Source organism: Pipistrellus kuhlii, unplaced genomic scaffold (assembly GCF_014108245.1).
Source record: "Pipistrellus kuhlii isolate mPipKuh1 unplaced genomic scaffold, mPipKuh1.p scaffold_m20_p_32, whole genome shotgun sequence".
Taxonomy (NCBI): Eukaryota; Metazoa; Chordata; class Mammalia; order Chiroptera; family Vespertilionidae; genus Pipistrellus; species Pipistrellus kuhlii.
The window spans coordinates 580452-607018 of NW_023425532.1; the positions used below are offsets into that span (position 1 = coordinate 580452).

The following is a 26567-nucleotide window of genomic DNA, read 5'->3' on the forward strand; positions in this document are numbered from 1 at the left end:
TCCCCGAAAATAAGACAGTGTCTTATATTAATTTTTTCTCCCAAAATTTGCGCTAGGTCTTATTTTCAGGGGATGTCTTATCTTTCCATGCGCTAGGTCTTATTTTCGGAGGATGTCTTATTTTTGGGGAAACACGGTAGTAACAGAGTTAAAAACAGAGCAAGATCCCAACTGCTCTGAACCTGATGTGGAAGGAGTGAGTCCTTCCCCTGTGGGGTCCCAGACACTGATGGATGAAGATAAGCAGGCCATTTATAGGCATCCACTGTTTCCATTATTAGCTTTGGTGTTTGAAAAATGTGAGCAATCCACCCAGGGCTCAGAAGGCACACCTTCTGCCAGTTTTGATGTGGACATTGAACATTTTGTAAGGAGCAATCGAAGGAATGAAAAACCTTCTTTTGTGAAGATCCAGAAACTGACAATTGAATGGTCAAAGCAATCCGAGTTTTACGTATTCATCTTCTTGAGCTGGAAAAGGTTAACGAACTCTGCAAAGATTTCTGCAGTCAATATATTGCTTGTCTAAAAACGAAAATGAACAGTGAAACTCTCTTAAGTGGAGAATCTGGAAGCCCGTACTCCCCTGTCCAGTCCCAGCAGATTCAAAGTGCCAACTTAGGCACTCTCAGCCCCTAAGGAATTGTGGTGCCTGTATCCACGCTGCAACAGGGGGATGTAACTATGGCAACAGTGGCAGGTGGTACAGTTTATCAGCCTGTTACAGTCACCACTCCTCAAGGCCAAGTAGTGACACTGGCGTTGTCGCCTGGGACAATCAAGATCCAGAACTCGCAGCTTCAGTTAAAGTTAAACCAAGATTTGAGCATCTTGCATCAAGACAATGGCTCATCCAAGAACAAGAGGGGAGTTGTGCCAAAGCATGCCACCAGTGTGATGCGGTCCTGGATCTTTCAGCACATAGGGCATCCCTATCCAACAGAAGATGAGAAAAAAAAAAAAAAACAGATTGCTGCTCAGACAAATTTGACACTATTCCAAGTTAACAACTGGTTCATCAATGCTAGAAGATGAATTCTTCAGCCGATGTTTGATTCTACTTGTTCAGAAACTCCAAAAACAAAGAAGAAAACCTCTCAGAACAGACCAGTTCAGAGGTTTTGGCCTGACTCCATTGCATCCGGAGCCACACAGCCACCACCCAATAGGCTCACCATGTCAGAAGGAGCTGTTGTGACGATCACCATGCCCGTGAGCATGGACATGGACAGCCTCCAGTCTCTGTCCTCAGACGGCACTACCCTGGCCATGCAGCAGGTCATGATGGCAGAGCAGAGTGAGGACAAGCAAATAATGTAAATAAATAATGTAATTAATTAATGTAATTAATGTACACCATGGTGACTATAATACTGTATTGTACATTTGAAAGTTGCCAAAAGAGTAAATCTTAAAAATTATCGTCACAAGAAAAAAAATTTGTGATTATGTTACATGACAGATGTTAACTAGACTTATTGTGGTGATCACTTTGCAATATATAAAAATATAAAATCATTATGTTGTATACCTGAAACTAATATAATGTTGTATGTCAATTATAATCTCAAATAAAAAGATTCTGGTATCCTCTGGTTGTCTTTTTATTGTTTTTGCGTAATTAGTCAAGGCTCATGTCCTCTAAAAATGGTATAATTGTCCATGAAGTGGTGCTTGAAAATGTCATAAATTTCAGAAAAATGGCCACTAGTATGGAAGATACCAGAGTCTCAACTCTGTCACTTCCAAGCTGTTTGACCTTAATCAAAATCCTTTACTGCTATCAGTTTTGGTATCTTCATTTCTAAAATGAACTTAATGTCTTCTCTACCACACACAATTGTTGTAAGGATTAAAGTGTAGTAGCATATTATTAGGATTAGCACTCTCATGCTGCAGGTAAATTCCCCATTTTGTAGGCCACTACGTGTATACTTTAACACTGGTGTCCTCTCAGTTCCTATGATGGGTATTTGCTGAAAGCCACCTTTGAAAGAAACTGAGTTCAGAGGCCACACTCAGGGATGGTTCAGGCTCCAGGTAGAGAGAGGTTGAGTCAGGGGTATGTGTATGGCACTAAATCTCAGAAAGGGAGATTTGAAAACTGTGTGCTCAAATCTTAGAATTGGAACTCAAAACTGATCAATGTTGTTGTCTTTCATGTCTTTCAGGTGCATGATGACTGCAGGCGTTGGTTTTCCAAGGAATGTTGGTTTGGGCGCCACCGAAATTCCATCATTCCTCCAACCGCCCTAACCGACCCACGAGGAGATGGTGAGTAGTTAAACTTTAATCTCAGAAATATACTGGGGAGGAAGGGGAGGTGAAAAGATTGGAGAAAAGGACTATAATTAAATTATTCTCCTCAGCCGGTCAAATATTTCTGAGGAGTAGGAATGTGCATATGTGTAGAGATAATTCATTTCTCTTTAGACCTTTGGAATGGTGAATGTTGATATTTATCGTGTATATGTATGTGGGCATATTCTCTGTAGTCTCTGTCACATCAGCCTATGCAAAAGCAATCTTGTGGACATAAGTATTTACCTGGTTATGAATCTGCCTAACATTGCTACATTTCAATCTACATTGCTACCCAATTTTAATCAAATTGTTCAAAAGATTCTCTGGACAAATTTGGCCTTGCTCAAATGCAGATGCTCCTAACTCTGGGGGAAATGCTAAATGGGGTTGCCAGTGTTTCTGTTTTCTTGAGATATATTCATAGAAGTGGGATTACTGGGTGAAATGGAAGTTCCATTTTTAATTTTTTGAGGAAACACCATACTGTTTTCCACAGTGGCTGCACCATTCTGCATTTCCTCCAGCAGTGTACTAGGGTTCCTTTTTCCCGCATCCTCGCCATCACTTTGTGTTTGTTGATTTGTTGATGATAGCCATTCTGACAGGATGTGAGATGGTACCTCGCTGTTGTTTTGATTTGCATCTCTCAGATGATTAGTGACTTTGAGCATGTTTTCATATGTCTCTTGGCTTTCTGTATGTCCTCTTTCAATAAGTGCCCATTTTCTTATTGGGTTGTTTATCTTCCTTTTGTTAAGTTGTATGAGTTCCATGAAAATGTTGGAGATTGGGCCCTTCTCGGATATAACATTGGCAAATATGTTCTCCTATGCAGTGGGTTTTCCTGTTGTTTTGTTTATGGTTTCTTTTGCTATGCAGAAGCTTTTTATTTTTATGTAATCCCATTTGTTCATTTTTTCCTTAGTCTCCATTGCCCTAGGAGCTGTGGCAGTAAAGATATTGCTATGACATATGTCTGATGTTTTGCTGCCTGTGGATTCTTCTAAGATTTTTATGGTTTCCTGCCTTATGCTTAAGTCCTTTATCCATTTTGAGTTTATTTTTGTGTATGGTGTAATTTGGTGGTCTAGTTTCATTTTTTGCATGTATCTGTCCAATTTTTCCAACACCATTTATTGAAGAAACTGTTTTGATGCCACTGTATGCTCTTCCTTCGTCAAATATTAATTGAGCATAATGGCTTGTGTTGATCTCTGGGTTCTCCAATCTGTTCCATTGGTCTATATGTCTGTTCTTGTGCCAGTACCAGGCAGTTTTGAAAACAGTGGCCTTATAATACAGCTTGATATCTTGTATTGTGATCCCTACAAGTTTGTTCTTTCTCATGATTGCTGTGGCTATTCAGGGTCTTTTTTAGCCCATGTGAATTTTTGGAGAGTTTGTTGTAGGTCTGTGAAATATGCCATTGGTATTTCATTTCTTTTCTTTTTTTATTAAGGTATTATATGTGTACATATCTTTCCATTGCCCCCCCACGCCCACACATGCCCTTCCCCTCCCCCAGAGTTTTTCATCCATTGGTTTTGCTTATATGCATGCATACAAGTCCTTCGGTTGATCTCTTATCTCCCCCATATCTTCCTATCCTCCCCGCTGTAATTTGACATTGGTATTTTAATGGGGATTGCATTGAATCTATAGATTGCTTTGGGAAGTATGGACATTTTAATGATGTTGATCCTACCCATTATATCTGGCCCTTATTACTTCTTTGACCTCATCTTCTGCTGCCCTCCCCCTTACTCACTCAACATCAGGCATGCTATTCTCTTCACTGGTCGTCAGACACTTCAGTCTCTCTTCTCTGGGTCTTAGCACTTATTTTTCATCCCCACCCACCAAAAAATATCTTCTTCCAGATATATGCATTGCTCACTTCTTCACTTTATGCAAGTCCCATCTCATATGTTACCTCCGCAGGAAAGCTATCCTTGACCACCTGTCTAAAACAACACCCCTTCCAGTCTCCATTCCCTTTTTCTACTTAGTTTACTTCATATCACATTATTTTTTTATATTTATGTGTTATGATCTGTCTACCTCCAGTAGAATACAAGTTCCACTTTTGCTATCTTGTTTTCCACTGTATTCTCAGAATATAACAAGGACGAGCACAGAGAATGCCCACAATACATATTTTTTAAATAAATGTATTAATGTTTTAACTACTATTGTGTTAACATATTGCCTTTTGTTTAAATTTTGTATATACATTGTATATCAAGAAAACTCTTTTTAAAAAGTGTTTGCAAAATTTAATATTAAGTTATATTAAGTTATATCTTGTTTCCATTTCAATAACCCTGTTCTCTTTTTCTTCTTTTTCTCTTTCTATCAGGCCAGTTAGAAGTATCTTCAGACTTCTGGAATCTTGATTGGTCATCAGCCTGTTCATGCCCCCTTCTCATCTTCATCAACTCGAAAAGTGGCGATCATCAAGGAGTAATCTTCCTCAGAAAATTTAAGCAATACCTGAATCCATCTCAAGTGTTTGACCTGTCGAAGGGTGGACCTGAAGCCGGGTAAGTATGGCATAAGGGATATAGTGGGGCTTTGCCTTTTACACATTCTAGAGTAGGCTAGGCTTCCTGGAATTAGTTTTAGTATCTGGGCAGGAAATACCTATTTTCTGAAGTCAGGACACAGACACATAATTCCAGAGTATTTGGGGTTGACTGGTATTTTGGAGGAATCCTTTCAAGTCCATATCCTGCTCTCAGATTTGCTCCACCTTTTCTGGTTAAAAGAAGCAAAACTGTGTCCTTACCTCAAAGGAGGCAAATGGATATTGCTGTCCATCTTTCCTGTCATTCATCCCTTCCCGCTCCAATGGGGCCAAAGTTATATCTCTACTACAGGCCTTTTTTATTTGAGGACTATCTGGCTATTCAGCTCTGGCTTCAGTGAGCCCATTGGCCACCATGTGAGACACTCTTCTTGGACCTCAGCAGATAGACTTAGCTAGGTTACTAGTAGCTTCTAGAGCAAGGTTTGGCATAGGATTAGTATGGGTTAAGGCAAGGCCTGATTTCAGGACTGCCTATGGGAGCATTGCCTGTAACTTTAGGAAAGCATAGAGATAGTGGTTAAGGGAAAGAAAGATGTAGCTTGTTAGCAGGGTAAAGAAGAAACAGTCCTTGGGCCCTTTGTAGGAAACATTATAGGAAAGAGTTGTAAAACCCAACAGTCCATTAAATGTTTCCCTTTTCTCCTTTTTATTCCAGGCTGTCCATGTTCAAGAACTTTGTTCGCTTTCGCATTGTCGTTTGTGGTGGAGATGGCAGTGTGAGCTGGGTCTTATCTCTGATTGATGCCTTAGGATTGCATGAAAGGGTGAGTCTCTAGCTGACTCAGTTTACCCATTGCTAGGAAGACTGGGGTGTGAAGCTTCTCATTCCAAAAAGTCCTTAGTCTTCACTCTCCCTGTCTGTAAAATACATGTTTCCCATTGGTTTCATACGTAGCCTGACTGGTAGATTTCCAAACTAAGCCTGCTCACCTAGAGCAGTGGTCGGCAAACTCATTAGTCAACAGAGGCAAATATCAACAGTACAATGATTGACATTTCTTCTGAGAGCCACATTTTTTTTTTTTTTTTTTTTTTTTTTTTAGTTCTTGGTTTTTATTTTATTTTTTTAATATATTTTATTGATTTTTTTTTGCCCCCCTCCTTCCCTCCCACAAATCCCCTCCCTCCCCAGAGTTTTGTGTCCATTGGTTGTACTTATATGCATGTATAAAAGTCCTTCGATTGATCTATTATCTCTGCCAGATCTTCCTCCCCCTCCCGCTGTAATTTGACAGTCTACTTGTTGATATACTGTCTCTATATCTATCCTTTGGTTCATCAGTTTATAATGTTCTTTATCATCCACAAATGAGTGAGGTCATGTGGTGTTTCTCTTTCATTGATTGGCTTATTTCACTCAGCATGATGTTCTCCAATTCCATCCAGGTTGCTGCAAATGATGAGAATTCCTTCTTTTTATGGCAGCATAGTATTCCATTGTGTAGATGTACCATAGTTTTTGGATCCAATGATCTGCTGACGGGCACCTAGGCTGTTTCCAAATTCTGGCTATTGTAGATTGTGCTGCTATGAACATAGGGGTGCATATATCCTTTCTGATTGGTGTTTCTAGTTTCTTGGGATATATTCCTAGAAGTGGGATTAGTGGGTCAAATGGGAGTTCCATTTTCAGTTTTTTGAGGAAACTCCACACTGTTCTCCACAGTGGTTGCACCAGTCTGCATTCCCACCAGCAGTGCACGAGGGTTCCTTTTTCTCTGCAACCTCGCCAACACTTGTCGTTTGTTGACTTGTTGATGTTGGCCATTCTGACAGGTGTGAGATGGTACCGCATTGTTGTTTTGATTTGCATCTCTCGGACAATTAGTGACTTTGAGCATGTTTTCATGTGCCCTTTGGCCTTCCCTCTGTCTTCTTTTGAAAATGTTCTATTTAGGTCCATTGCCCATTTTTTAATTGGATTATTCATCTTCCTTTTATTTAGTTGTATAAGCTGTTTGTAGATGTTGGAGATTAAACCTTTATCAGTGGTATCATTTGCAAATATGTTCTCCCACACAGTGGGCTTTCTTGTTGTTTTGTTGATGGTTTCTTTTGCCGTAAAAAAGCTTTTTATCAATATTTTGATGTAGTCCCATTTGTTTATTTTCTCTTTAGCTTTCATTGCCCTAGGGGTAGTATCAGTGAAGTTCTTTTGGCATACATCTGAGATTTTGCTGCCTGTGGATGCTTCTAGTATTTTTATGGTTTCCCCTCTGATGTTTAAGTCCTGTATCCATTTTGAGTTTATTTTTGTGAATGGTGTAAGTTGGTGATCTAGTTTCATTCTTTTGCAAGTGTCTGTCCAATTTTCCCAACACCATTTATTGAAGAAACTGTCTTGACTCCATTGTATATTCGTGCCTCCTTTGTCAAATATTAACTGAGCATAGTGATTTGGGTTGATATCTGGGTTCTCGATTCGATTCCATTGATCTATATGTCTGTTCTTGTGCCAGTACCAGGCTGTTTTGAGAACAGTGGCTTTGTAATATAGTTTGAAGACTGGTATTGAGATCCCTCCTACTTTACTCTTCTTTCTCAGGATTGCTGTGGCTATTCGGGGTCTTTTATTGTTCCAAATGAACTTCTGGAGAGTTCTTTCTAGGACAGTGAAATATGTCGTTGGTATTTTAATGGGGAGTGCATTGAACCTATAGATTGCTTTAGGAAGTATGGACATTTTGATGATGTTGATTCTACCAATCCATGAACATGGTATGTTCTTCCATCTCCTTACATCTTCCTCTATCTCTTTTTTCAGTGTCGTGTAGTTTTCCGCAAATAGGTCCTTTACTTCCTTAGTTAAATTTATTCCTAGGTATCTTAATTTTTTTGGTGTGATGGTAAATGGAATTGCTTTTTTAGTCTCTGTTTCTGCAGTTTCACTGTTGGTGTATAGAAATGCCATGAATTTCTTGGCATTAATTTTGTATCCTGCTACATTGCCAAATTCATTTATTAAGTCAATTAGTTTTTTAATGGAGTCTTTTGGGTTTTTTATGTACAATATCATGTCGTCTGCAAATAAGGATAACTTTACTTCTTCTTTTCCAATTTGGATGCCTTTTATTTCCTCCTCTTGTCTAATTGCAATGGCTAGTACTTCCAGTACTATGTCAAACAGGAGTGGCGAGAGTGGGCATCCCTGTCTTGTTCCTGTTCTTAGAGGGAATGGTTTTAGTTTTTGCCCATTGAGTATAATGTTGGCTGTGGGTTTATCATATATAGCTTTTATTATGTTGAGGTATGATCCTTGTACTCCCACCTTGTTAAGAGTTTTTATCAGAAAAGGGTGTTGGATTTTATCGAATGCTTTTTTCTGCATCAATTGATATGACTATATGATTTTTATCTTTCAATTTGTTTATGTGATGTATCACGTTTATTGATTTGCGGATATTGTACCATCCTTGCATTCCTGAAATAAATCCTACTTGGTTGTGGTGTATGATCTTTGTGATGTTCTTCTGGAGTCGATTTGCTAGAATTTTGTTGAGGATTTTGGCATCTATGTTCATGAGGGATATTGGCCTATAATTCTCTTTCATTGAGTTGTCTTTGTCTGGTTTTGGTATTAGGGTGATGCTGGCTTCATAGAAGGAGTTTGGAAGTGTTCCTTCCTCTTGGATTTTTTGGAATAGCCTGAGGAGGATAGGTTTTAGTTCTTCCTTGAATGTTTGGTAAAACTCTCCTGTGAAGCCATCTGGCCCTGGGCTTTTGTTTGCTGGAAGCTTTTGGATGACTGTTTCAATTTCTTCCCACGTCACTGGTCTATTGAGATTTTTAGATTCTTCCTGATTGAGTTTTGGCAGTTTGTATTTTTCTAGGAATATGTCCATTTCCTCCAGGTTGTTCAGTTTGTTGGAATAGAGTTGTTCATAGTATTTTGTAACAATCCGTTGTATTTCGGTGGGGTCTGTTGTTATTTCACCTCTTTCATTTCTGATTTTGTTTATTTGGGTCCTCTCTCTTTGTTTCTTGGTTAGCCTGGCTAGAGGTCCATCTATCTTGTTTATCCTTTCAAAGAACCAGCTCTTGGTTTTGTTGATCTTATGTATTGTTTCTTTGGTCTCTATGTCATTTATCTGTGCTCTGATTTTTGTTATTTCCTTCCTTCTGCTTACACTGGGCTTTTTTTGTTGCTCTTTTTCTAACTCTTTGAGTTGTAGAGTTAGATCATCTGTTACCATTTTTTCTAGTTTTTTGCAATAAGGCTTGTAAGGATATGAACTTCCCTCTCAAAACTGCTTTTCCTGTGTTCCATAGATTTTGGATTGTTGTGTTTTCATTGTCATTTGTTTCCAGGATGTTTTTAATTTCTTCCTTGATTTCTCTGGTAAACCAGTCCTTGTTTAATAGCATGTTGTTTAGTCTCCATGTGTTTGATTTCTTTGGATTATTTTTATTGTAGTTAATTTCCAGTTTTATGCCATTATGATCTGAGAAGATGCTTGATATGATTTCTATCTTCTTGAATTTGAAAAGACTTTGCCTATGTCCCAAAATGTGGTCTATCTTTGAGAATGTCCCATGTGCACTTGAGAAGAATGTATATTCTGTGGCTTTGGGGTAGAATGTTCTGAAGATGTCAATTAATTCCATCTGGTCTAGTGAGTCGTTTAGGATTGATATTTCTTTGCTGATTTTTTGTTTAGATGATTTGTCGAAGGGTGACAGTGGGGTATTAAAATCTCCCACTATGATTATATTGCTATTAATCTCTCCCTTAATGTCCTCCAGCAGTTTTTTTATGTATTTGGGTGCTCCTGTATTGGGTGCATATATATTTACCAGGGTTATTTCTTCTTGTTGGATTGTTCCCTTTAGTATTATGAAGTGGCCTTCATTATCTCTTGTTATGTCCTTCACTCTGAGATCTAATTTGTCAGATGTAAGTATTGCTACCCCAGCTTTTTTTTCATTTCCATTTGCCTGGAAAACTTTTTTCCATCCCTTCACCCTCAATCTGTGTGCATCTTTTTTTCTGAGGTGGGTTTCTTGTAGACAACAGATGTATGGGTCTTGTTTTCTTATCCAGTCTGACACCCTATGTCTTTTGATTGGAGCATTTAATCCATTTACATTTAAGGTTATTATTGATAGATACTCATTTGACGCCATTTTTATTCTATACCTGTGTTCCTTCTTCACTTCCTATTTCTTTATTTTTACAGTAGACCCTTTAGCATTTCTTGCATTGCTGGTTTGGTGGAGATAAATTCCTTCAGTCTTTTTTTTGTCTGTGAAACTCCTGATTTCCCCTTCAATTTTGATTGATAGCCTTGCTGGGTACAGTATTCTTGGATTCAGACCCTTCCTTTGCATGACTTTGTATATTTCATCCCATTCCCTTCTGGCCTGATATGTTTCTGTTGAGAAATCAGTTGCTAGTCTGATGGGGGTTCCTTTGTATGTAACTTCCTGTCTCTCTCTGGCTGCTTTTAAGATTCTTACTTTGTCGTTGTTGTTTGCCACTTTAATTATAATGTGCCTTGGCGTCTGTCTTCTGGGATTCATTTTGCTTGGGACTCTGCGAGCATCTTGGATTTGTGTGGGTTTTTTCTTCTCTATCTCAGGAAAGTTTTCTGTCATTATTTCTTGAAATACTTTTTCCACATCTACCTCAGTTTCCTTTCCTTCTGGAACCCCTATTATTCGAATATTATTTTGTTTTGTATTGTCCCAAAGCTCCTGTAGGCTCTCCTCTGCTTTTTAATCTTTTTTTCTAGAAGCTGCTCTATTTGGGTATTTTTTTCCATCTTGTCTTCTAGCTCACTGATGCGGTCCTCTGCTTCATCTAGTCTACTCTTGATGCATTCTATTGAGTTCTTCACGGTCGTGATGTCATTTTTCATTTCTTCTTGGTTCTTCTTCAGTTCCTCTTGGTTCTTCTTCAATTCCTCATGGCTCTTCTTTACTTCCTCATGGTTCTTCCTCATTTCTTCTTGGTTATTGTCAAATTTCTCTTCCATTCTTTTTAGCCAACCTATGATCATTATTCTGAACTCTTGCTCTGGTAGGCTGCTTGCCTCTGACTCATTTACTTCCTTTTCTGGTGATGCCTGCTTTTCTTTCATGTGCAGGGTATTTTTTTGTCTTTCCATGGTATCTCTTTTCAGGATGTCTGGTTATGTGGTGTTCCTTCTCTTGCGTTGATTTAAAGGTGCAAAATACAACACTACCAGGTACCACACAGGAGGCACTTAACAGGAATGTATTTACAATATTAATAACCTCTAATAAAGGTGACCACTAGAGAATGGCAAATTAGGGGATAGGAGAGAAGGAAGGAAGGTAAAAATAAAGGAAAAATTTAAAAAATAAAAAAAATAATAAAAAAAATAAATAAGTAAATAAAAAAAGATGGATAAAGAGATAGTCAAAGAAGAAAAAAGTAATGACAAAATGAAGGTGGAAAGCAGGGAAAAAAAGAAAAGAGAGAGAGAGAGAGAGAGAGAGCAAACTAAAAGAGAGATGGGAAACAAACTATTGATATATATATGTGGAGAAAAATTGCCATAGAACAACCACTGAGGCCAGCCAATGCGAGTAACAATACTTGGAGGTTAATACAAACTACAATATCCACTATTATTAAGTAAGGCTATGATATACAGAAGTAAAAGAAACAAACAAAAACAGAGGATTTTTTTGTTTAAAAAATACAAATCATCAATAACAACACAGGAATAAGCATAACAATTTCACTAAAAAGCATAAAAATTCACAATAATCAACCTTTACACAAACCATGAGAAAAGGATAGAAAGTAGAACAGTTTTGTTTTTTTTTAACTAGTTAATATATTGCAGAGATTGGTATTTATACACTTGGATCAGGGGTTGGAATTTAGGTCTATAAGTATAGTGAGAGCTTTAGCAGGGGGTACACAGAAAGAATAGAGGAAAAACTAAAGCAGGAAAGGGATAGGATAAACTGGAGACTAAAAGGTTAAAGTTTAGTAAGAGAGTGATGGTGTAAAGGTTGAGTTGAGATACGGTTGAATGATGCTATAGTAGAGATTAAAATAGAATGAAGGTTACTCCCAATGTAAAATAAAGAAGAACTAAAATGGTACTGGAGAGGAAAAGAAAAAAACAAACAAACTGCAAAATAGCAGTAGTAATAGTGATGATAGAGATTGAAAAATGTAATAATTGAAAAGGTAAAATCAAGTAAGGAAAAAAGAAAAAAATTCGTTTCTTAAGTAAAAGATGTAAAAAATGAAAATTAAATAAAATATGTAAAAAATGAAAGTAAAATAAAGAATAGTAAAATTAGCATAAAAATGTCCAGTAGTGGTCATTCACTTCCTCTGTTGTTGTATTTGGCACACCTGATTCTCGGACCAGAGAATCTTGTAGTTCCCAGCATTCCACTGCACCTCAGTTTTATAAGGTAGTCCTTAATTTTAGGTAGGCTATCTCTTAGTTATTTGTGTCCATTTATTTTTGATTAATTAAAAGAAAAAGAAAAAGAAAGAAAGAAAGAAAGAAAGAAAGAAAGAAAGAAAGAAAGAAAGAAAAAAAAGGCAGTTTGTAATTCAGCCCTTAGGTGTCATTGTTACCGGTTTGACCTCCCAGTCTTTTGGTTGCTCTGGCCTTCTTTCTCTATGGTTCTAGCTGGCAGAGTGCCAGCTGGCTCCCAGACTATCTCCTCTGGCTCCTATCCCTTGTTTCCAGGAAGGCAATTTCCCCCTGCGATTTCCCGGATATGCCCAACTGTGCAGTCCTTCCCTAGTATTCAGACGCAAGGGGGTGAAGGGGATCAGGCGCCGAGGTGTCCAGGTGTTCCGCCCTTAGCGGGACAGCCGCGATTCTTAACAATCTGTCCCGTGTCCCCCTGGCGTTTTAGAAAAAGTCCCGCTTCTGGGGATGATTACGCCAAACCCCGGACTGGGTGTTGCCAGACAGGTTTCTCGCTGTGGCCTTCTTTGGGCACAGCTCTGGTGCAGCTGCCACGGCGCTCCGGGGCCGCACTGGGGGCGGGGCCTCGTGGTGCTCTGGGGCTACAATATAGGCGGGGCCGTAGCGCTCCTGGGCCGCTCTGGGGGCGGGGCCTCGAGGGAGCTCCGGGACTACCGCTGCCTGTGCCGCCAGAACCCTCAGGCTATCCCCGCAAACTCTGACCTTTCCGTGGGTAGCCGCTGAACTCCGTTGAATCCATGCGTTTGCGTCGATTGGGGCGTCACAGGTGCTCGATGGACTCCTCCCCTGTGGGTTTTCCAGGCCTCAGAGATGCTCCTCCTTTCCTGGTAGGGTGGTGCAGCCTTCGCGCCGAGGCCGCTCCGGGAAAAGTCGGCAGTGCTGGCCGCTTGGTCAGGAAATCCTGTCCAGCAGACCCTTCCTTACTTTCCTAGAGATATTTGCTACCCTTTAGCTGTTAATCAACATTCCCTGAGCTACTCAGACTCTGCCTTTATCTGTTTTGGGAACGGAGTCAGAACAAGTCCATCTGTTCGGTCGCCATCTTCAAGCTCCGCCCTCTAGTTCTTGATTTTTAATATTGAGTACTACTAGCCTATCTTGTTCTCTTAATCCCTGAACCGGTCAGAAGGAAGGCCCATGATTCTATAAAGAAAGCTGCTTCTTGCTAGTCAAGGTTTATGGCAACCTCTTCAGCATCTCCAGACTCATTTAGGATCCACAGACAACTCATCTCAATTCCTGAGTCAGCTGCAAGAGAAGTAGTCACCCAAGTGTTTAGAGAAGGGATCTTTCTGGGATGGCTGTGTGCTATTAGGAAGCAGCAGTCAACTGGCAGGGAGATGAGACTGCTCCCTCTTTCCATGCAGGTAACAAAGTGCTCCACATTTTTTAAATTTAAACTTCTTCTAATGCCAATTCTTCAAAATAGACTCGCCCAGGCTGTGGTATTTTGTGGAAGAGCCACACTCAAGGGGCCAAAGAGGCGCATGTCGCTCATGAGCCGCAGTTTGCCGACCACGAATCTAGATCATTTTCTGGTTGTCTACCTATGGATAGAGAAATGAGGGAGTTAACAGGAAAACAATGAACCAAAATGAAGATTTGAAGGGGAGGAGAACAAATAAAAAAGAAGTGGCCTCAGGCAATGTTCAGCTCCTAATTTCTTCCATTTTCTTCCTTGAGTCTCAAGAGTAGCAGAAACTTTCCTCTACCTCTCCCCCCTTTTCCCTAAGCAACACTCTGCTCTTCTGAATCCCGTAGCTTTGTCTCTTAAGACACCTTATGTCTTTTGCTCAGCCTAAATAGAAATCTGTGACTATATTTTTCTTTTATAAACATAGCTATACATATTTGGCATATTCCATCAACTTTTCCCTTTACCGAGTAGGCTCTGTATGGCCAAGAGTGGGGTTCAACCCCTTTGGGAAATTTTCACTCAATTTCAAACATCTTCCTAACATAATTCCCCAAATCATAAATCCCTTATTGCCACAGTCTTTCCCAAAGAGTGGCTTCTGTGTTCTTTTATGGGTGCTCTTCATAGTTCTGTCTGAAAAGGGTACCTGGTTTTGTTTTTGCAGTGTCAGCTGGCAGTCATCCCGCTTGGAACCGGCAATGATCTGGCCCGTGTCCTAGGCTGGGGTGCGTTCTGGAACAAAAACAAGTCACCTCTGGACATCCTCAACAGAGTGGAACAGGCCAGTGTGAGGATTCTAGACAGGTGAGTGGCTGAAAGATCAGGCTATTGTGCCTTTTCCAGTTGTACACTAGTTATTTCGTTACATCACTTCAATCAGGAATGCTTTCATCTCCCTCATAGAGCCTTTATGTCCTCAGTTTGGGAGGTAGAGGGCTTGGCTATTAGGAAACTATGGCCTACTATGTATCCTTCAAACATCACTGAAGCCCTTCATCAACTCAAAATATCCTAAAGAAATATCCCTGTGGGTAAATTTCAAGGGTTCTGTGAACCTTCTTTAAATTGTATAGCTATGTAAGCACATTGTTTTTCATGGGGAAGTATCCATCTCTCTATTCTAGAATAGTATAGAAACTATTTTACACTTTCATTAAGTTATCAAAGAAACTTTAAAAAATGAGAGTTCATACACAATTAGCCTAAACTGTCTATGCTTTACTGAATATAGAGTATTGCCATCTTATCTTCTGATAAGAAAGGCTTTCTATGCTGGGGCATAGTATTTGATATATGATTTCCCCTGAGGATATCCTGGGTGCTTTCTCAAGATACTAAGCCAGGGCCTATCACAAAGATTCTTGTTCAGTTGGTCTTGAATAGGGTCTGATATAGGTATTTTATAAAAGCACTTCGGGTGATCTTGATATTTACCTCTGGTTAAGAAGCACTGCTTTCTGAGACACTATGATGGAATTCCTTCCATCACAGTGTTCTAGAGAAGCCATGAGGACCCCCCTACCTTGTGGTATATCTTGATGTCAAGTGACCTGAGATAGCTTGGGCATCCCCTACATCTCTCCCCAACACATAAACACATAAATATCTGCCTGTGATGAAACAGAGTCCTAAATATCTGTCTGTCTGTCTTTGAACTTCATTTCAGATGGAGTGTAATGATTCGTGAGACTCCCAGACAAACCCCGTTGCTAAGAGGGCAAGTTGAAATGGATATACCCCGATTTGAGGTAAGTACTACCCAGCTGTATTTCAGGCCAATATCTTTATTGCACAGTGAAATAATAGGCAAAACCCAGAGAGAAGTTATTGTATTTTCTATGAGCTTGATGAGAATGAGATCATTGAAAATTAGGGACATGCAACTATTTACAAAAAATGGTGATAGATACTGTGGGCATAATTCATTCAGCCATTTACTAGTACTCATTTTCCACTCAAAATAGGTATGGAAACTATGAATTAATTATGAAGTGTGAGATACTGTTCTAGCAGCTGTTTTTATATGCTAGTTGTTAAAGAAGAATAACAGTCCATGCTGTCATAGAACTAATAGTTGCAGTGGTAGAAAACATTTATTAATTAGTATGAGTTTTAGTATATAAAGAAGTAGCAAGGGTGGTAACACCCAGTAGGTGTATGTAAGCCAGTCTTGGGGAAATCATGGAAAGCTTCTCAAAATAACTACCATTTCAGAAGATATTTAAGGACCAGAGTTAGCCAGGATAGTGGGAAAGAGGAGGCCTCTTCCAAATTGATGGAACAGTGTGTGTTGTTCCAAAGGCAAGAGAGAGCAAGGAATAGTCACACAACTGAAATGCATTCATAATGGCTGAGGCATAGGGGCCAAGGCATATACAGGAAGTTCTACTAAAGATGAAACTGGAGAAGTAATCAGGAGCAAGCCAGGAAGAACATGGTAAACAATGGTAGGAAGTTTGAACTTTTATCCTAAGAAGAATGAGAATTATAGAAGATTTTTTTACCTTATTAGGAAATTTTTCAAACACATAGAACGTGTTAAATGGTATATTCTACCATTAATATTTTACTATACTTTATCACAAATCTATCCATTTTGCTATCTAATAGAAAGGTTTTAAGCAGGGGAGTTCCATGGTAGGTAGAGAAACAATTGGAGGAATAGATTAGAAGAAAGGAGAAAGACAGAAGATGTTGTAATTGTCTAGATAAAAGATAATGATGATTTTTACTTGTGAGATAAGGAGAAATGGACTCATTTAAGATATATTAAAGATATAGGCTCATCAGGACCTGGTAGATGCAGTTGTAGTTTTAAATTATAGACTCAAGGGCCAGACTATCTGGAATTGAATCCTGATTCTTCTACTTATCAGCTACCCCTTTTCCTATGCCTCAGTAAACTGTTCTGTGAAACTGGGATAATAATACTTATTATAAGGACTACATGAAAAAATATATATATATAGCTTAGAACAGAGCCTGGCACATAGTGAGTGCTATATAAATAGATGCTGTTATTATCTACTAGAGGCCTGGTGCACAAAATTTGTGCATGGGTAGGGGGTCCCTCAGCCCAACCTGCACCCTCTCCAGGAGCCCTTAGGGAATGTCCTACTGATGATGGCTTAGGCCCACTCCCCATGGTTCTCTGCTCTCTGCAGGGCCTGCTGGCTCCACACCATGGCGATGGGCAAGAAGGCCCTGCTGGGTGCTTCCTGTGGGCTCGCTTGCTTGCTCACGGGTCACTGCAGCTATGGCCAAGCAGGCCCTGCTATCTGCTGTCAACCTACATGCCACCCTTGCCTCCCAAGGCCAGCAATGGTCCTAGGAGGCTGTGGGCTTGGTGCCAATCCCTGGGACCCAGGCCACTTGGCACCACCCACCCTTGGCTGCTTGGCACATATGTATGCAAATTAACCAACCATCTTTGTTGGGTTAATTTGCATACTCATTTCTGATTGGCTGGCGGGCATTGTGGCGGTATGGTCAATTTGCATCTTTCTTTTTTATTAGTGTACATAATAATAAAAGTATAATATGCCAATTAGACTGGATGTCCTTCCAGACTTCCTTCCTTCCATACAAAGCCATGGTGGGCAGAGGCTGAGGCAGAGGCAGCCACCATGGCAGCAGGGGCCAAGTCCTTCCACTAATTTTGTGCATTAGGCCTCCAGTTACTACTATTATTATATAAGAGGATATAATCTGGTACTGGGAAAATGTGGGTTCAAATTCCAGATCTAGTATTTACTATCTATGTAATATGAGATTGTTCATTTGAAACAAGGAATAAATATTATCACCTTTATATGAGTTTTAAATATTAATTTAAATGAGAGGAAACAATATAGATCTTTTATTTTTAGAATGACCACAGAGCTAAGATTATTAAGAGGATCTTTTTAAAAAAGTCCTTAATTATGATTATTTCCAGAGAGGCAGTTGTGTTGATGGTAAAAAATAATGAGGGAATGAGGATGGGTAGCACACTATGTCAAACTGCTAAGATCCCAAGTCTGAACACTCTTTTTCCCCCTAGGCTGCTGCCATCCAACACTTAGAATCTGCAACCACTGAGTTGAACAAAATCCTGAAGGCCAAGTATCCTGCAGAGATGATCATCCCAACCAGGTCAGTTTTCCTTTGGCTCTCAAACTTTGGGGTTTTTCTTGCCCCTCATGGGCTTTCTTCAGTCAGAGGTAGGATTCATTTTAACAGTTTGGGGTGTTGAGGCCAAAGAAAGTACAGTAAATCCTTACTTGACATTGTCAATAGGTTCTTGGAACTATGGCAAAGCAACATATAGTTAAATCAGTTTTACCATAGGCTAATTGATATAAACAACATTTAAGTTTCTACAGCATCCCATGAACATTATAATAAAGTGATATTAAACAATATTATGTCATTTGAGGGACTGCTGTATATGCTTATCTTTCCAAAACCACTCAGAAATGAAGAATATAATAACTGAAATGAAGAAGATATTAGAAAGAATCAACAATAGATTAGATGAATCAGAGGATCAAATCAGCAATCTGGTAGACAAGATAGCAAAAAAACAAAAACAAAAAACAAAACAAACAAAAAAACACCCAATTATAATAGAAAAAAAAAGAATTTTAAAAAATGAGGATAGTTTAACACTGAGACAACATCAAGCACACCAACATTTGCATCATAGGGATACCAGAAGGAGAAGAGAGAGAGAGCAAGGGATTGAGAACCTATTTTAAGGGATAATGACTGAAAAACTTCCCTAATCAGGTGAAGGAACTTGACAAGTCCAGGAAGCACAGAGGGTCACAAACAAGATGAACCCAAAGAGGCCCACACCAAGACACCATATAATTAAAATGGCAACATTAAAATCAAAGAAAGAATCTTAAAACTAGCAAGAGAAAAACAGCTACTTATATATCAATACAAAGAAACTCACATAAGATTATCACCTTATTTCTCAGCACAAACTTTGGAGGTGTGAAAGGATTATCACAAAATATTCAAAGTAATGAAAATCAATGACATACAACCAAAATTATCCTACCCATCAAGGGTGATTATTTAGAACTGAGAGATAAAGAATTTTCCAGTCAAGAAAAAAAACTAAAAGACTTTGTCCCCACTAAATCAGAACACAAAAATATGTTAAAAGGAGTTCTTTAAGAAGAAATGAAAAGATTAAAAATATGAATAGGAAAATATTGGAAAGAAAGCAAATTCTCACTGATAGAGGTACACATATAATAAAAGCAGTGGATCAACTAAAATACAGAGGTTGAAAAGTAAGAAGATTGTGTATAATTAGAACAATAAATTAAGGGATACATATAAACACACACAAGAGGTGAAAAATAATGACAAAAACATAAATGTGGAGAGAGTAATTTACAAATGTACTTATTTTAGAATGTGTTCTAAGTTAAGAGACCATCAAATTAAAATAGATTGCTATAAATATAACTTGGTATATAGGAAGCACATAGTAACAGCAAATAAAAAATTCTACAAGAATAAAAGAGAAAGGGATCCAAACACAACACTATAGAAAGTCATTAACATATAAAGAAAATAAGAGAATAGATAGATGATGATGATAGATTATAGATAGATAATAGATAACTCCCAACAAACAGAAACTGGAGAAAGAACAGAAAAGAACTACAAAACTACTCAGAAAAACAAATTATAAAATGTCAATAGCTAAATACCTGGCAATAACCACTTTAAATGTAAATGGAGTAAATGTTCCATTAAAAAGAAAAAGGGTGACTGGATGGCTAAACAATCAAGACCCATACATATGCTTCCTATAGGAGACCCCTTCAAATCAAAAGACACAGACACACACAGACTAAACATAAAGGGCTGGAAAAAGATATTTCATGCAAAAGAAAACAAAACAAAACAAAAACTTGCATAGCAATACTTATATCAGACAAAATAGACTTTAAAACAAGGACTGCAATAAGAGGCAAAAAGGGCATTTCATAATGATAAAGGGACCGATACAGCAAAAGAAAATAACTCTCATAACCACCTATGTACCAATATAAGAGAATCTGAATTTCTGACACAAATTTGTCAGACATAAAGGGATATATCCCAGTAATACACTTATTAACATCAATGAATATATCATTCATACAGAATATCAACAAGACAACAGTGGCCTTAAATTACATATTAGACTATATAAATGTAATGAATATTTTTAGGTCACTTCAGCAGAATATACATTTTCCTCAAGGACACAGAGAACATGTTCCAGGATAAACTACATGCTGGGCCACAAAACAAGTCTCAATAAGTTTAAGAACATTGAAATCATACCTTCTCTAATCACAATGGTATAAAAGTAGAAATCAATTATGGGAAGAAAACTGAAAAACACACAAACATATGGAGGCTAAATAACATGTTATTAAACAATGAATGGATTCACAAGGAGATCAAGGAAGAAATCAAAAGATGCCTTGAGTCAAATGAAACTACAGCAATCCCAGATCTATGGCACGCAGCCAAGGCAATTCTAAAAGGAAATTTTACTATATAGCAATATAGGCCTGCCTCAAGAAACAAGACAAATAAACAATCTAACCTTACGTTTAAAGGAAATAGAAACAAAAGAATAAATAAAGCCCAAAGAGAGTACATGGAAGGAAACAATAAAGATCCAAGGGTAAATAAATAGAGTCTAAAAAAGCACCTAAACCAAGAGCTGATTTGTTGAAAATATTTTTTAAAAAATTAGTAAACCTTCAGCCAGTTTCATCAAGAAAGAAAAAATAGAGGAGGCCCAAATAAATAAAATCAGAAATGAAAAAGGAGAAGTGATGAACCAACACTACAAAAATACAAATGAGCCGAAACCAATTTGGCTCAGCGGTAGAGTGTTGGTCTGCGGAAAGGTCCCAGGTTCGAATCCCATCAAGGGCATGTACGTTGGTTGCGGGCACATCCCCGGTGGGGGGTGTGCAAGAGGCAGCTGGTCGATGTTTCTCTCTCATCGACGTTTCTAGCTCTCTATCTCTCTCCCTTCCTCTCTGTAAAAAATCAATAAAATATATATTTTTAAAAAATACAAATGACTGACGCGCTACCTACTGTGCTAACGAGGCACCTAAAATACAAATGATTATAAAGAAATGTTACAAACAATTATATGTCAACAAATTGGGTGGCCTGGAAGAAATAGACAAAAATTCCCCGAAACATACAATCTTCTAAAACTGAATAAGGAATAATCAGAGAATCTTAATAGTCAAATTACAACTAGTGAAATTGAAGCAATAATAAAAATAGGTAGATAGATGAGATAAATAGATAGAAAGATAGATAGATGATTGATAGATAGATGATAGATAGATAGATAGATAGATAGATAGATAGATAGAGATACATAGATAATTCCCAACAAACAGATGGCATTACAAGTGAATTTTACCAAATATTTAAAGAATAATTACTACTATTCTTTTCAAACTGTCCCAAATATCAAACAGAATAAAATACCTAGGAATAATTTTAACCAAGGTGGTAAAATACCTGTATTTTGAAAATTATAAGACATTGAAGAAAGAAATTGAAGAAGATACAAATAAAATAAAGGATATACTAGTACCATGGTCAAGAATCAAGAATTAACATAATTAAAATGTCTATTCTACCCAAAGCAATCTACAGATTCAGTGCAATCCCTGTTAAAATACCAATGGCATTTTTTACAGAACTAAAACAAATTATCCTAAAACTTTAATGGAATTCCTAAAGACTCTAAATAGCCAAAGCAATTTTGAGAATAAAGAACAAAGTTGGAGATATCATGCTAACTGGTCTAAAGGCTATACTACAAAGCTATAGTAATCAAAACATCATGGTACTGACATAAAAATAGACACAGATTAATGGAAGAAAATAGAGAACCCAGAAATGAACTCATGTTTATCTGATCAATTAAGCTATGACAAAGGAGACAAGAATATACAATGGGTTACAGATAGTCTCTTCAATAAATAATATTGGGAAAATTGGATAGGTACATGCAAAAATGAAACTTAAATCACTTTGTTACATCATATGCAAGAATAAATTCAAAATGGGTTTAAGACTTAAATAAAAGACCCAAAACCATAAAATTCTTAGGAGAAAATATAGGCAGTAAAATCTTTGACATCACTCTTAGCTATGTGTATGTGTCCTTGGGCAAGGGAAACAAAAGAAAAAAATAAATACAAATGGGACTTACCTAAATACAAAAAAGACAACCTATTGAGTAGAAGAAGATATTTTCCAATGATATATCCAATAAGGGGTTAATATGTAAAGTACAGGATGTCCCAAAAATGTATACATACTTTGAATGATTATAAAGTCAGTCTTTATTAACATAGAGTTTATTTTCAACATTTAAAAGAATCTACAGAAAGGAATAAATTTTTTGTCAATGCCTGTTTTCAAACTGATGACTGTTCTCATCCAGGCACTGCTTATAACGTGAAGCAATGAAATTGTAAACATCAAGAATCATTCTGTTAGGTATTTGGGCACTCTCAATTTGTCAACTGTTTCCAGTTTCGTGTCGTAAACTTTATCTTTTATGTATCCCCGTGAAAAAGGTTTAATGGCCCTAGCTGGTGTGACTCAGTGGACAAAGCGTTTGGCCTACAGACTGAAGGGTCCCAGGTTTGAGTCCAGTCAAAGGCACATACGTACCTCAGTTGCAGGCTCCTCACTGGGAGCTGGTTAGGGCATGTACAGGAGGCAACCAATAGATGTATTTCTCTCATATCAGTGTTTCTATTTTTCTCTCTCTCTTCCTCTCTCTTTAAAAATCAATGAGAAAATATCCTCATGTGAGGATAAAAAAAAAATTAGTGGATAAATTTTCTTTGTTCAAAGCTTAATATGGCTTCGCTCATTATTTCAAATCAGTTACACCTGAAAAGGAGTGAAAATTGTTTTCAGCTATTAAAGTGTGTATATATTTGAATAATTATAAAGGCAGTGTTTGTACTTCAACTGCATTTTCAAACTTCCAGTAGCATTTTAGGATGAATTTCCTTTGTTCAAATTCAGAATGGCTGAAAAAACAAACATCAATTGAGCTATCAGCTATAAATGTGTTTATACATGATTTGGGGACACCCTGTGTATAAGGAAGTCATACAACATAAATAAATAAATAAATAAATAAATAAATAAATAAATAAATACAAAAACCTAATCTTATTTAAAAAGTGGAAGAGAACCTGAATAGACATTTCTTCAAAGCGAATGGCCAAGAGACATATGAAAAGATCAGCATCTCTAATAGCCAGGGAAATGAAAATTAAAACCACAATGTAATGTCACCTCACACCCGTCAGAGTGCCTATCATCAATAAATCAACAAACAACAAGTCTTAACAAGGATGTGGAGAAAAGGAAACCCTCATGCACTGTTGTTTGGATTGCAGATTGGTGCATCTACTATGGAAAGCAGTATGAAAGTTCCTCAAAAATTAAAAATAGAACTATTATATGACTGAGCAATTCCACTTCTGGGCATTTACCTGAAGAAATACAAAACACTTATTCAATAAAAACATATGCACCCCTATGTTCATTGCAGCATTACTTCCAAGCCAAGATAAAGAAGCAATCTAATTGTCCACTGAAAAATAAATAAAGATGTGGTACATATATACAACAGAATATTATTCCATCATGAAAAAAAAATGAAGTCTTTCATTTGAAATGACATGGATGGACCTAGAGAATATTATGCTAAGTGAAATAAGTTAGACAGGAAAAAAAATCATGCAATTTCACTTATATGTGGAATCTAAGAAATAAAATAAACAAATAAACAAAACAGAAGCAAATTTATAGATTTAGAGAACAAATTGATGGGTGCCAGACAAGAGGGGGTTGAGGCTGGGTTAAAAAAAAAAGGATTAAGATATACAAATTGCCAATTATGAAAAACAGTGATTGGGATATAAAGTACATCATGGGAAATATAATAGATAATATAATAAATAGAGGCCTGGTGCACAAAATTTGTGCTTGGGGAGTGGGGGAATCCCCTCAGCCTAGCCTGCACCCTCTCCAATCCAGGACCCTTCAGGGGATGTCCAACTACTGGTTTAGGCCCAGGATCAGGACCACTGGCTCCTAACTGCTCACCTGCATGTTTTCCCCTAACTTCCCCCCTACCAGCCTTGTTGCCCCCAACTGCCCCCCTTCCCACAGGCCTGGTCACCCCACAGATACTGCTGCTCAGTTGTTCGGTCACCCCTCACTGACCCCCCTGCTGGCCTGGTCGTCCCATGCAGCTTGCTGCTCAATCATTTGGTCACCTCAAACTGACCCCTCTGCTGGCCTAATCACCCCACTCTGTCTACTGCTCAGTCTTCCATTCAGTTGTGATGGTCACTTAGTCTTTTATAAATATGGATTATGTATGGTGTCAAATAGGTGCTTCACTTATTGGGATAATCATTTTGTATGTTATATAAATGTCTAATCACAATGTTGTACACCTGAAACTATTATAATATTGTATATCAACTTCAATTGAAAAAATTTTTAATTCTTTTAAGAAGGTAATAAGTCAGTCAGAGAAAAACAAGTACCACATGATTTCACTCATGTGGAATTTAATGAACAAACAACTATTAAGCAAAATATAGACAGACTCATAGATAGAGAGCAGGCAGACAGTTTTGATGGGGGGGGAGTGGAGTAGTGGAGGGTAGAAGGATTGAACAAAAAGAAAATAAAGAGAGAGGGAACTCATGGGCATTGACAACGGTGTGATGATTGCAGGGGCTAGTTTTAGGAGGGCATAGGCTAAATGGTGATGTAAGAAATAAAAATAATAAAAACTTTAAAAAATATTTCAAAAAGGATTACAGAAGGGAAACAATATTTCATACCATTCAAGAGCATATTATAGCTCACTATAGTCAGGACATCTTGCTTTTACTCTGACACTAGGAAAGGTCTCTGTGGTATCTACTATAGCTCTTTTTTCCTAGCCTGAACAACACATTCTCCCCTTCTAAATGAATGGGTCATTCATTCCTCCAGGAATCTTTCGAGGGTTACTGCCAAGCCTACAACACTCTCCTTTGAGAAACCCATGCTACAGGGGCAGTTCCCCCAATATAATGTTTATACTAAACTAGTGGCCTGGTTCCCAAAATCCATGCACATTAAAAGGGAGTTAATTAGAAGCAATATTTTAATATTGCGATTTGCCCTTTATCATAAAAGTGTCAGAAATGAAGAAAATTAGTAAAATGTATATAAAATCTCCCTCCTGTCAGAGTTTGGGGCATGCCATGGGACCTAGAGTCAAGTCCCCAATCACCATCCACATGCTTCGAAAATGCAGGAGACCCAGACCTGGCTGGCCCCACCCCCATTGGGTGAGACCCAGACCTAGCCAGCCCCAACCCCATCAAGCCCCTCCAGGCTGGGACACAACCACAGGTCCCCCAACCCAGCGCTGGGCAGGCAGCGCAGCCTCAGGTCCCCATGCCCAGCACAGGTGGGGGACACAGTTTCAGGTCCCCCATCAAGCTCCTCTGGGCAGGGGGCACAGCCTCAAGTCTCCCAGCCCAGTGCCAGGGCAGGGTGTGTGGCCTGAGATCCCCTGGCCCAGGGCTGGGACAGGGGTGCAGCATGAGGTATCCCCACCTGGCACCAGGGTGGGTGGCACAGCCTGAGGTCTCCCGGCCTGGCACTGGGGCTGGGGGCATGGCCTGAAGTCCCTAGTCATGCCCTGCAAGGTGAGGGGCACAGCCTGAGGTCTCCCATCAAGACCCGCTTCCCCCCCCCCCCCCCGCCCCACTTTGTCCCCCAAGCATCACATCAGCTCTGAACTGGGATGCACGCAGGCAGTATCACATCCCTAGCTTGGGATGCAGGCAGGCAGCTTCACCTCAGTGCTGGGTGGGGATACACTCAGGCAGCATGCTGTTAGCACTGGGGGTAGAAGTCCCTGCCCCTGTCCCCACCACAGACTGGTTGTGACTGGGACACGGTAACATACAAATTAGCATATTACCTCTTTTTTTTAATATATTTTATTGATTTTGTACAGAGTGGAAGGGAGAGAGATAGAGAGCTAGAAACACTGATGAGAGAGAGTCATCGATCAGCTGCCTCTTGCACACCCCCTACTGGGGATATGCCCGCAACCAAGGTACATGCTCTTGACCAGAATCGAACCCGGGGCCCTTCAGTTCCCAAGCCAATGCTCTATCCATTGAGCCAAACTGGTTTCGGCAGCATATTACCTCTTAATATGTATAGATTAGCTGGGCTCTTGAACTATAGCTGATTTGACCCAGGCTGAAATTCTTGAATTCTGGGCTTTCTGAAAATGTGGAATTAGGACTATAAAATACTAGTTAAACTCTCTTAGGTACTTGTATATTTTACTATAAATACATGAAGAAGCATGGAAAAGAAAACTAATAGAGAGGGGACAAAGTATTATGGTAGAGAGGGAAAAGCAGATGGAGGAGATATCTGGAAAGAGAGACAGAGAGAAGAATGGTGAAGAATAAGGAGGCTAATCTATATACTATATAAAAGCCAAGTGACTTAAACAACCAGAATGAATGGAATGACCAGCCACTATGATGTGCACTTCTACTGGCCAACTGATATGATCAGGGGCAGGGTTGGCCGGCAAACCTCCCACAGCCCCTCCCCCTGGCTGGACCAGCCCCCAATCAGCTCCCACACCCTGATCATGGGCAGGGTAGGCTGGACAACCTCCCATGGCCCCTTTCCCCAGCCAAACCAGCCCAAATCGACCCCAATT

General features: G+C 38.8%; 1 protein-coding gene and 1 pseudogene across 1 annotated transcript in view; both read left to right on the forward strand.

Annotated features, from left to right (window-relative positions):
* The window catches only part of DGKK (diacylglycerol kinase kappa), a 140231-nt gene that overhangs the window by 83964 nt on the left and 29700 nt on the right, over positions 1–26567 (forward strand). The window contains exons 8-13 of the mRNA XM_036460448.2: positions 2172–2274; positions 4664–4847; positions 5550–5658; positions 14406–14545; positions 15408–15489; positions 17784–17875. Coding sequence (XP_036316341.1) covers positions 2172–2274; positions 4664–4847; positions 5550–5658; positions 14406–14545; positions 15408–15489; positions 17784–17875 — 710 coding nt within the window. The remainder of the gene's footprint in view (positions 1–2171; positions 2275–4663; positions 4848–5549; positions 5659–14405; positions 14546–15407; positions 15490–17783; positions 17876–26567) is intronic.
* Positions 143–1320, forward strand: LOC118731810 (annotated as a pseudogene).